Source organism: Phaethon lepturus, unplaced genomic scaffold (assembly GCF_000687285.1).
Source record: "Phaethon lepturus isolate BGI_N335 unplaced genomic scaffold, ASM68728v1 scaffold2857, whole genome shotgun sequence".
NCBI classification, from domain to species: Eukaryota; Metazoa; Chordata; class Aves; order Phaethontiformes; family Phaethontidae; genus Phaethon; species Phaethon lepturus.
In genome coordinates this window covers 1-11,588 of record NW_010550944.1, presented here as the reverse complement: position 1 = coordinate 11,588, position 11,588 = coordinate 1, and the positions used below count along the sequence as shown (strand labels likewise).

At 37.6% G+C, this 11,588-nt stretch overlaps 1 protein-coding gene across 1 annotated transcript; it reads right to left on the bottom strand.

Annotated features, from left to right (window-relative positions):
- Nucleotides 1-1,776: 1,776 nt before the first annotated feature.
- LOC104623557 (vacuolar protein sorting-associated protein 13A-like) lies at nucleotides 1,777-11,464 on the bottom strand (the record flags this gene model as incomplete). Its single annotated transcript, XM_010290686.1, has 7 exons — nucleotides 1,777-1,933; nucleotides 2,012-2,071; nucleotides 2,334-2,413; nucleotides 2,774-2,930; nucleotides 4,419-4,591; nucleotides 6,312-6,396; nucleotides 11,326-11,464. Coding segments are annotated over 7 exons (851 nt in total), but the record flags the coding sequence as incomplete, so codon positions are not given.
- Nucleotides 11,465-11,588: the final 124 nt, after the last annotated feature.

Genomic DNA, 11,588 nt, shown 5'->3' with positions numbered 1-11,588 from the left:
AGAAGGCCAACAGCATCTTGGCCTCTATCAGAAATAGCGTGGCCAGCAGGAGTAGGGAAGTGATTGTGCCCCTGTACTTGGCCACACCTTGAATACTGTGTTCAGTTTTGGGGCCCTCACTACAAGAAAGATATTGAATTGCTGGGAGCGTGTTCAAAGAAGGGCAACAAAGCTGGTGAGGGGTCACTCTTGTCTGGAGAACAAGTCATATGAGGAGCAGCTGAGGGAACTGAGGTTATTTAGTCTGGAGAAAAGGAGGCTCAGGAGAGACCTCATGACTCTCTACAACTACCTGAAAGGGGGCTGTGGTGAGGTGGAACAAGCTGCCCAGGGAAGTGGTGGGTTCACCATCACTGGAAGTGTTCAAAAAACATGTAGATATGGCACTTCAGGACATGGTTTAGTGGGCATGGTGGTGTTGGGTTGACGGTTGGACTTGATGATCTTAGAGGTCTTCTTGAACCTTAATGATTCTATGATTCTATGATAACTAGCTGGACCCTCAGTGTTTTATGATTATTGGAAGCAATGACTGCAAAGATGTCAGAAGTCCTTCTCAGAGTAGAAATGAACGTCATTGGCATAATGTTGAGCATTTAATAGAGGCATTCATTTCAAAGAAGCTCCCAGACACAAAATGAAAAAATGGTGGTGATCTGTTTGTTTGGTATTGCACAACAGTATCAAAAGTCTGACCTGCCAAATTCTTGGTCAGAGAATGATAAAACTTCATAGCAACAACATTCGGAAGAGATTAACACTCCTCAAATATAAGGTAATAAAATAACTGTAAGGCAATCAAAAGTCTCAATTCATCCCAGGAAAAAAAACAAAAAAAAACCCAAAAACAAATAACCCAACAATTTGGAGGGGAGGTTGCCTATACTCAGTGCCTTGAATACACAGCAAAGGCATGCCTTGACCAGCATGTCAGAAAACTACACATAGAAAGAGATGAGATTAACCTTATTAGAACAGAATAATTCCTTCACACCAATATTGTTGGATAACAGACTGACGTGCACCCGTTTTGGGATGCAACAGCGCTAATGCTTTTGCATGAGTATCTATCTGCAGGTTGCAAACCTAAATGAACAAAAATATACTGATGATGGGAAGAAAGTGTACACAGTCATTTCACTGAGGAGTTACTGAAAAAAGTAATTATGCTATTATTTGGAAAGCACAAAAGTGTCTAGAATATATTTAATACACTTACCACAGTAAGTTTTCACTTTCATACTAAATTTTCTAACCCATAAAGTCTTCTATTTCCTTACTTTTTATAAACACCTTTTCTGCATAAATGCCGTAATGCAAAAATACTTTTCTCACTGTATGGGAGAACACCATTAGGAACATAATGACTCCCAGTAAGCTACCATTCAATGCAGATTATTTTAACTAAGTCAATTTTAGCACATATCTTCAAAAAACATGCTTAGTATTTCTACTTCAGAAGATGTCAACAACTGCAGCATCTACCTTGCCTTGTAATTATACAGTTACTCCTCACCTACACACATCCAGCCAAGGAATAAGAGTATACCCTTGCTACTCCATAGTACTTGGATTGCTAACATTCTTATTAAAACCAAAATTAAAAAAGGCTTTGAAGTGGATAAGTAAATACACCCTAAACAAAATTTCTCATTTCAAAAGTCATTGACAGGCTTATGAAAAATAGAAAATATGTCTGTTTTCTTCCGTATATAAATAAGTGAAGAAAGAGGAATGAAGACAGGGAAAGAAACAAAAGAGAATAAAGAAACTTACTTAATTTCTTAAGAACATCCTTCTTCTCCTCTACTTTTTCATGGGCCGGTTCTTCTGTAACTTTAGTTTCTTGTTTGGGTAGAAGATTATTCAGATAGTTCATAGCATTCAGCAGAGCTTCAGTATGCAAATGAACATCTAGAGATGAAAAGTTCACCTAAAAGAACAAATTGTGTATCTCCAATATGCCTCTCTTCCCACAATGAGACAATTATGTTAAAAAAAGATACGATACCTTTATTCTCTGTAGAACATTCTGATAGACAGTTTTCAGTTCCGGTCCATTAATATCAGCCTATTTCACCAAAAGTGCATGTAAAACAAATAAACAAATCAGAAGTTTGCAAATTTCATTACAGAGAATTTGTTTCTAAATAAGTAAATCTACAACTTAGGATGTACAACCTAATCCATTTAGGGAGCAGACAGACTTTGCACAGGACACTCAATATGTTAAGGAATTAATAAGTATGGAAAAACCTTCAACAATTGCTCAGTAATACTGTACTGTTTATGATTGGCTTACAATTCCAAAGCCATCTCTGCTCTTTTCTCACCTTTATGTACTCCAGAGTGAGAAGATCATCTTCTACGTTATCCAAAGTAGTAATTATGTAAACTGGCTTGTCATTATCATCTTAAAAAAAAACCCAAAAGAATTAAGAAAAAAATTGTCAAATTTTCTACAACTCTTTTAAGCATCTATATATAAACTAGACTACCATAGCTGTCGTCATTATTTAATCACAAAACCTCTTCTGCAGACCTAAAATAGTTAGATGTCTCTACTAAAATCATCAGCACTAAAACATGTTTACTAAAGCATTACACCAAGAGAATGAGTTCCTGAATTACTTTTCCCTTCCCCTCTCCTCACATTCAATTTAGAAAGCAAATCTTCCTAAGTTGACAAAAGAAAGCCCTACAAACTTTTTCACAACGATAAATTCACAGTGTTATTTGTGAATAATTTTTTGATCAGACTATAAATACTTACCCATATACTCTGGGCACAGCAGACAAACTTCACGAAGGAAAGCATTTGCAGTCATGTCAAATGTTCTTAATTTAAGTTCAGTGCCTAACCCTACAATATCAAGCTGCAGCACAGGTGTCTCAGTATTACCAGTAAGACGGCATAATTTAATTAAGACCTAAAAAACCCAAACAAACAAAAAAAAAAGGTAGAGAATTATCCTCTTAGTTTTTATATAGGATTATATATTCACTGCTTAATGTGTATTGATCATGGAATTTTATACAGCAAATGCCCTGGAAAAAATAAACAGTTCAACAAGCAAAATTGCTAGAATACTGTTTGCTGCTATTTTAAGAAAAACTTCAAACATGCACACATGTAATACCAAAATTACACTTACATGAAATAATTTATCTTTAAAAATGGCTATGTAAAGCTTTTAGTCATGTTCAATCCAATCAAAACTACATTTTCAGTCAGCATAAAGAGTTTACTGCTTTCACTGGAATTTCTTTGAATTATCCTGCTAAGAATTAGATTCCAAGGTGAATATCAGGCATGAGGTCTTCCTACTTTTTCACCCATGCATGAGAAAAATGTTGTTAAATAAATACATAGCTGAACTGTTGTTACCTATCCTTCATAACCAAAGCAAAGACATGCACTCTTCCTTTCCACGTAACGCTCTCTACAAATAGGGAAAATCAAAACCAAACCCAGTAAGTCATTGTAAACTATAAAGCAAACATAGAGAATCTTAACATATTCTCAATAGTATTTTTTTCTTACATATTGTAAAATAGTTTCTGTTACAGAGCATTGTAAAATACAGCATCTATCTTCAGACTAGTAGTTCTTAAACAAGTTCTTCTCATCACACAAAACCCAGTACATTTCAATTTTATTTGTTTATGCATTTTCTGTAATGTGTACTATGCAATAAGATACATCGCAACCTAGTTATGACGTGTTGAAGCCATTCTATAAGCCCTACCCTAAAACAGAATTTGTGAAGTTAACTGGATTTGTATGGTTTATTTGTAAAGTTATACAGTGAGTAGCCCAGTAACACTGTCATAGCCATGATGGTCTAATGACAAAGGTAACGATAGTGGTAAGAGGCCATCTCTTTCGCTACAACCAATTATTGCAGTTAGAAACAGTGTCTTACATTTGGCTGAAACACTCTTGTTTTTTTGGCCCAAGTCTGAAACAACAAGAATAACACATAGAACACTTTATGGTGAACATGTTACAAACTGGTGTGAGGCCAACAGAGTCTGGGAAAAACTGAAGAAGAAAAATATGGTACTTGTTACAAGATGAAACATTAATGAAGTTTTCAGAGTGACCACAGCAGTATCTGGAAAAAAGATGTAAAAGCTACATCTTAAGCCAAAATATTTAATGTGATTTTTGAGTGATAGGTAAATTAGAGTCAGTAATAAAATGAGCTGGGAAATAAAGTGGATAAATTAACGCATTTCAGTGACAACAAGGATGCAGAACCACAACTGTGACTTGGAAAAAAATTCTACAAAATAGTTTCAGCAAGAAATGGGGAATCAATACTTCTGCAGACATGGATTCATGAACACAACAAACAGGGAAAAATTACAGTTCATATGTGCTTCAGAAAAATGAAATTGAAAAGTAACTTTACCTCAGCTACTTCAAACCTTAGCTGGAATTCTGTCATGTTTTTCAAAGACTCTTGTTTAAGTAGTTTTTTTCGCCTTACACTGCTAGCTCGCTTGAGAGAACCAGATGGGGCTTCAAAAAATGGCATGTCTTCCACAGGACTGCTTAGAGCATCATAAAATTCTTCTTCTGATTCTACGGGTTAATTCACAACAATATTACACATACATTTTAGACAGCCAATGTTTTGCAGTACTATGACCTAGATTTTTTGTGTTTACACCTATAAAGGCTTAAATGTACAGGCATGGGAAGATGACCTAGCTGATAATTAGCAAACAACAAAGTCTGTTTCTACCATTGTCTCCGCTCTTGCCTCCACAACTTTTTACCACACCTCCTCCCTTTATCACGTCATCATAAATCAGTTCTCATCAACTACTTTGTCAGCACTCTCTCACTATGGCTATGCAAGACAGCACAAACCATGGCTCATCTTGCCACTGTGTGTACTAACAGTTTAATAACTCTTCTGCTGGTCTGACTGCTGCTGACCGTACAGAAGCCTGTGCCTCACTATCAGTGGCATTACTTTGGATCTCTTCCTGTTGAGGATGTCCCATTTCAGAAGCAACTCCTGCAGACTATCAAGCTTTTAATCTACCTGACATTATTACAGCAGTATAAACAAGACAAATATATTGCACCATCTTATACGGCTCTTGTCCTTCACCTAAAAACCATAAACAGTGAAGTTAAAGGTAACTGTGGAAGAAGTATCCTTCTTCTGAAAAAAAAAAAATTATAAGTGACATTAAGAGGTGTTTTCTAAGGCTTAAATGCACCCTTGAGTCTGGGGGACTAAAAATAGAGAAAGAAAATTAAACACTTAAAATGATTGCACAATTGTATGTATAGATTAAAAAACAGACTTGATTCAATCTAAATCTAGTTATTACTTTCTCAAATTAATTGTTGCCAGTGCTCTCTCTCATCTCACTCTAATTTTTAAGAATTGAAACACTTTCTCACTACCTTTGGGCACTTAAAGGAACTCACAGAAAAAACAGATGAAGATCCACAAACACATATTTCTATACATGCTGTACACACACTGAATTTAAAGTGATAAAGTAGATGTGAAAATTAACTTTGCTGGTAATTTTGCTAGTGTTTGTAAACCACATATATCATTAACTTGAGAAAGGAGAAAAAGTATTGTTCTTTTTTCTCCAGTTGAGTGTTTTATCATGACAAAGGTGATCGGCACTGAAATAACATTGATGTATTTGATTATTTTTGAAGTAACTACTAGATGAAACACTACAATCTAGTTAAGCTGTCTGAACAGCAAGGCAGTATTAAACATGACCAGTTTGTCCACAGCCAATCTTCTGTTTGATCCTGTACAAGTCAAAATGATGTCTCTTTATAACACCACAGTAGTTTCTAACAGTCATTGTTTCAGTATTTTGTAATTTAAATAAATCCAGCTAGAACAGGAGGGAAATCCTTCACCAGAAGAAAAATAATTTAAATCAGAGGACTAAGTATATACTGAGGCACAAAAATCACATCCATACTACTTCAGATGTTCTGAATAGAGATTTGTAGTAACATATGCAAAGACAGAAGAAACAAACCCATCCTAACAAATAAACATTTTACTGCTTTGCCTTCAGAAAGGGAATGGCAAGAACAAGCATACAGAATTTTACTGCAATGAGAAAGTACACAAATATTTTTTACAGAGGGAATTATAATACACTGCACAGAATATAACACTACTCAACCTTCAATATTGAAACAAATCCACAAATGGTCACTTAACGCAAGAGAAACAAATTAATTCAATGAACTCAAAAACTTGACTTGACCTGTTTATTAAATCAGGCTTTAAAATAGATCGCATTACCTGATTCAGCAAATGAATGAAGATCCAAAACAGGAAAAACACCTTGTGACAGATGTGGTGCTGAGAGCACAGGGGATATTGCAGCCTAAAACAGAATATACCATAAAATTCGTTGCTTGAATTCATCAGTCATGATATTCCATGCACATTTGCTCCATGGAACTTAAGGAAATCAGTCTTATTTTAAGTGCAAATCACTGCACTTAAACAGTTACATTACTATGAATAAAAGCATTGGGAGAAATGAGGCCTAAATCAGGTAGAAATAGCAGGTACTGTGCATTCATCTAGCTACAGAGAGAATACAGAAGGAAACATGGCAAAGAGGTTCAAACATCCAACTTCACAGATCAAAAGATGCACAGAAACAGCACATCATATGAAAACTTGGGAAAGACAAAACCAAGTCCCTCACAGGACTATGGTATGGCAACTCAGAGAACAATAAAAAATTAACTGTTCTTTTCAAAACAAATCCCATGACATTAGTGGCAGGTGGGGGAAAAAAAAAGAGAAAAAAGAGGTAGAGAAAACATGAGAGCAGACAGGCTTATTTCTAAATTGCATAGAATCATAGAATCACTCAGGCCAGAAAAGATGTTTAAGATAATCAGCTCCAACTGTTAACCTAGCATTGCCAAGTCCACCACTAAACCAGGTCCCTAAGCACCACATCTACATGTCTTTTAAATACCTTCAGGGATAGTGACTCAACCACTTCCCTGGGCAGCTTGTTCCAGTGCTTGACAACCCTTTCAGGGAAGAAATTTTTCGTAATTTCCAATCTAAACTTCCCCTGGCACAACTTGAGGGCATTACCTTTTGTCCTATCACTTGTTACCTGGGAGAAGAAACTGACTGACAGCCACCTTGCTACAACCTCCTTTCAGGTAGTTGTGGAGAGCAATAAGGTGTCCCTTTTCTGCAGACTGAAAAACCCAGTTCCTTCAGCCGCTCCTTGTAAGACTTGTGCCTTAGACCCTTCACCAGCTTCGTTACTCTTCCCTCGACACGCTCCAGCAACTCAATGTCCTTGTAGTGAGGGGCTTAAAACTGAACACAGTATTCGACGTGCAGCCTCACCAGTGCCAAGTACAGGGGCACAATCACTTCCCTACTCCTGCTGGCCACGATATTTCTGATAGAGGCCAGGATGCTGTTGGCCTTCTTGGCCACCTGGGCACACTGCTGGCTCATATTCAGCCAGCTGTCAGCCAGCACTGCCAGGTCCTTTCCCACTGGGCATCTTTCCAACAACTCTTCCCTAAGCCTATAGCACTGCATGGGGTTGTTGCAACCCAAGTGCAGGACTTGGCACTTACCCTTGCTGAATCTCATTTCTTCATGTATCTGGAAAAAAAGAGATGCTAGCAGAGTCTTTAATTGTGAGATGCAGTTATGCATAACCCATAAGTAAATGAAATGTCACTGGTTTGCCACTAGAGCAGAAAAAAGACAAGAATCCTCACTCCATGTGTTATCATATATGACAGAATTAAATTCTTAGTGAAGGTAACCAAACGGTTTATTTTCCGAAGCCAGATTTCCCATCAAGCTTCAAAGTTGTCTCAGTGGTTTGAGTTTGTAAAGAATTCTCATCTGCATGTTTCACATGCATATTTAGCATACATGTGCCTTGCACAGAGTACTAAAGTAAGGAGAGACATGTGTGTTATCTGTGTGCCCATTCTTCTTGATTGCCTTTGGCTCTGGACTGCATAGACGACAGTAGGTTTCCCCCCTCGCCCCGCCCCATTGCTGCTACTTTCAAAGCCCAGTCTCAGACAATTATTCAATAACTCACAGTATCTTACAGAAATCTAAGTATTATGGCAACAAAGTAACATTCATCTTCAAACATGGTTGTTCCCAAGACTCCATTTTTAATCTCACTTCACATTTTATCAGCCTCTCTTCTCAGTCTCCAGCCTACATAATTTGACCTTACTGAATATATCTATATCTGAGTGATAGATACACCAAGCCTCTAAGAGTCTTGTAACTGTGAAAGTGTCTCATCCATAACACTTTCACATTCTAAGATGACAAAGAGAAGAAATTGACTTCACAGTACCAAATCTCAGCAGGTTTGCTGGTGACGCCAAGCTGAGTGGTGCGGTTGATACGCCTGAAGGACAGGATGCCATCCAGAGGGACCTGGACAAGCTCAAGGAATGGGTCCCTGTGAACATCATGAGGTTCAACAAGGCAAAATGCAGGGTCCTGCACCTTGGTTGGGGCAACACCTGGAATCAGTACAGGCTGAGGGACGAAGGGATTGAGAGCAGCCCTGCCGACAAGGACTTGGGGGCACTGGTGGATGAGAAGCTGGACATGAGCTGGCAATGTGCACTCGCAGCCCAGGTGGCCAACCGTACCCTCGGCTGCATCAAAAGCAGCGTGGCCAGCAGGGTGAGGGAGGGGATTCTGCCCCTCTACTCTGCTCTGCTGAGACCCCACCTGCAGTACTGCCTCCAGCTCTGGAGCCCTCAGCACAGGAAAGACATGGACCTCTTGGAGAGGGTCCAGAGGAGGGCCACCAAAATCATCAGAGATATGGAACACCTCTCCTATGAGGACAGGCTGAGAGAGTTGGGGTTGTTCAGCCTGGAGAAGAGAAGGCTCTGGGGAGAGGAGTTTATTGCAGCTTTCCAGTGCTTAAAGGGGGCTTATAAGAGAAATGGGGACAGACTTTTTAGCAGGGCCTGTAGCGACAGGACAAGGGGTAATGGTTTTAAACTAAAAGAGGGCAGATTTAGATTGGATAGAAGCAAGAAATTGTTCACAATGAGGGTGGTGAACCACTGGCACAGGTTGCCCAGACAGGTGGTAGATGCTCCATCCCTGGAAATATTCCAGGTCAGATTGGAAAAGGCTCTGAGCAACCTGATATAGGTGAAGATATCCCTGCTCATTGCATGTCCTTTAAAGTTCCCTTCCAATCCAAACTACTCTATGAAAAACAAAGCCTTCCACACTGAAGTGGACAGCCTTCTTGTACGAAAGTACAAGAAAGTGCAGGGTACAAAAACCTAAAAGGACCAGTTCTGAACAGTCTTCTGTTTTCACAGACCAAGAACAATTCCTCCACCAACTCAAAATGTAAAGAACAAAGTTCACATGTGGAGCTCTGAAAAAGGATTTCACATCCTTTTCTGTTCAGAAGTGATGTGATAGCAACAAAGCTCATAATTTCAACTCAAGGATGAAAGCATGGGAGTATATCTGCCACCATCAAAGCAGCAAATCCACCCAAATTAGCTGAATTTAATACCAGCAGTTAGAAATTTTCAAGCTCTGCAGTAGATGGAAGCTTGAGAAGACAGGTTTAGCCATAGGTTTTAATATAGATGCTGCATATGATGCAAATCCATTCACAGCAGCTCAACAGTCTTTCCTCACCGCATCTCATACATCACAAGTAATGTACAGGTAATACTAAGCACATCAAAGTCAAGTAAAATATTTTAAATGTCATAGTTGAATTCTGTAATTAAATTAAGTATAGGCAATGTTGTAAAGTACAGGATAATCATGTTATATATATATATGATATCATATATATCATATATATTTTTATATATATAAATGCACATTTTATTTACGTAAAACTAAAATCCCATCACTTATCCTTGTAGAAAGTTAGTCTGTGATTAGTTGCACAAAACAACAGAGACTAGGGCAGCTTTTGGCTGGGGATACTATTACTGTATGAAGAGTGAAAAAGCAGGTCAGAACTAGCTAGAATTTTAACATCACCACTAAACAGATGGCAGGAACTACATGTTGAAGGAAAACAATCTTCACTCGATACATCCTTTCAATAGGTACGCATGTCTAGTCTTGTGCATTTGCAGTTACTGAATATTATGCTAACATAACCCATAGAAAACACCACCAAAACTGCAGCCAACAGCCATCAGCAACAGGGCAGAACAGTTTGTATGAAGTTGGAAAAGTAATTATTTAATAACCTTAAAAAAATCCAGAGATGACCATTATTCCTTTAGAATCAAGTACACAAAAGATTAAATAACAGATAATTACAAGTATTTACAAAATGGATAGCCCAGTTTTGTCTTTGACTTTGAGATTTCACTTATGTTCAAATGATAGGACTGCTTTAAAGATACATAAAACATAGCCAGATCATGCAGGCTAGAGTGATGAAAATCATCAATTTGGAGTTCATTTCCTACTTTTGTTAAAAACAGCTCATATCAAAAGGTAAAACATACTTTTCAGCAATAATAAGAAGAAAGTAGCAATCCTGTCCTGAAGAAAGCAAAAAACAGAGACCCAAACAATTTTCACTAAGGAAAGGGAGTGAGGAAGTAGGGAGAGAACTCACTCCTCATTCCTAAACCTTAGAAATGCAAGGCAGAACTGCCACCCCCTCAGGCATGTTGTATAACTGAATAAAGGAAAGCTGGGAAGAGCAGTGAAGTCAGCTGAAATGAAGTTGTCACTTTTGTCAGGCAGGAACTGTTTAGCCAACATTTGTCACAGATAGTGTAAGTTTTTTGCTTTGTTTTTGAAAGTTCAACTCCTGTCTGACTAAAGATCCACATAATATTTCAACTTTAGAAAATTCAAGATTTCAACCTTTTCTTTACTAAACAAAATAGCTGAACGCAAACTCTGGCAGCACTCTGATATGTGTGTAAATTTGACGATACAATTAAACTAATCCTCAACAAATGAGATATCTTTGTTAATCAAGATTAATATGAACTACAAAGCAATTTCCAGAGTAGTAAAAGTTTGGGGTTTTTTTTAATTTTAAATTCAACCACTGAACAACTATTTCATAATTACTGACTAAAGATGACAATACACTAGCTAAGTAAGAAGCAGAATTTCTACAGCTTTAGAGAATTAGCTAAGTTTTTCAATAGGTACTAAGTAAATGCTTATTTTCCACTCTCTTGTGCTCCTTTCAAAACTGCAATGCTAATAGCAAGAAGGTGTTTTTCTGATGATTATTAACAAAGTATTTTTTTTTAAACCTTACCTCAGTTATTTTTGGAGGAGAACTAGTAGCAGGAGCACTTTCTGGCTTAGGAATGCTATCAATTAGCTCCAAGATACTTGTCAGCTTCTGGTCTGAGATTTGGATAGAAAGTAAAGGCAGCTGTCCAGACAGTTTGAACCTGTTTTATAAACAAAGTTATCTTAAAACTATTTGAAACCTTGACATTAATTTTCTTCTCAAAAACACACAAGTCATGGTCAGAAAAATCACTCATGTAACCATTGCATGTAAAATATATATAA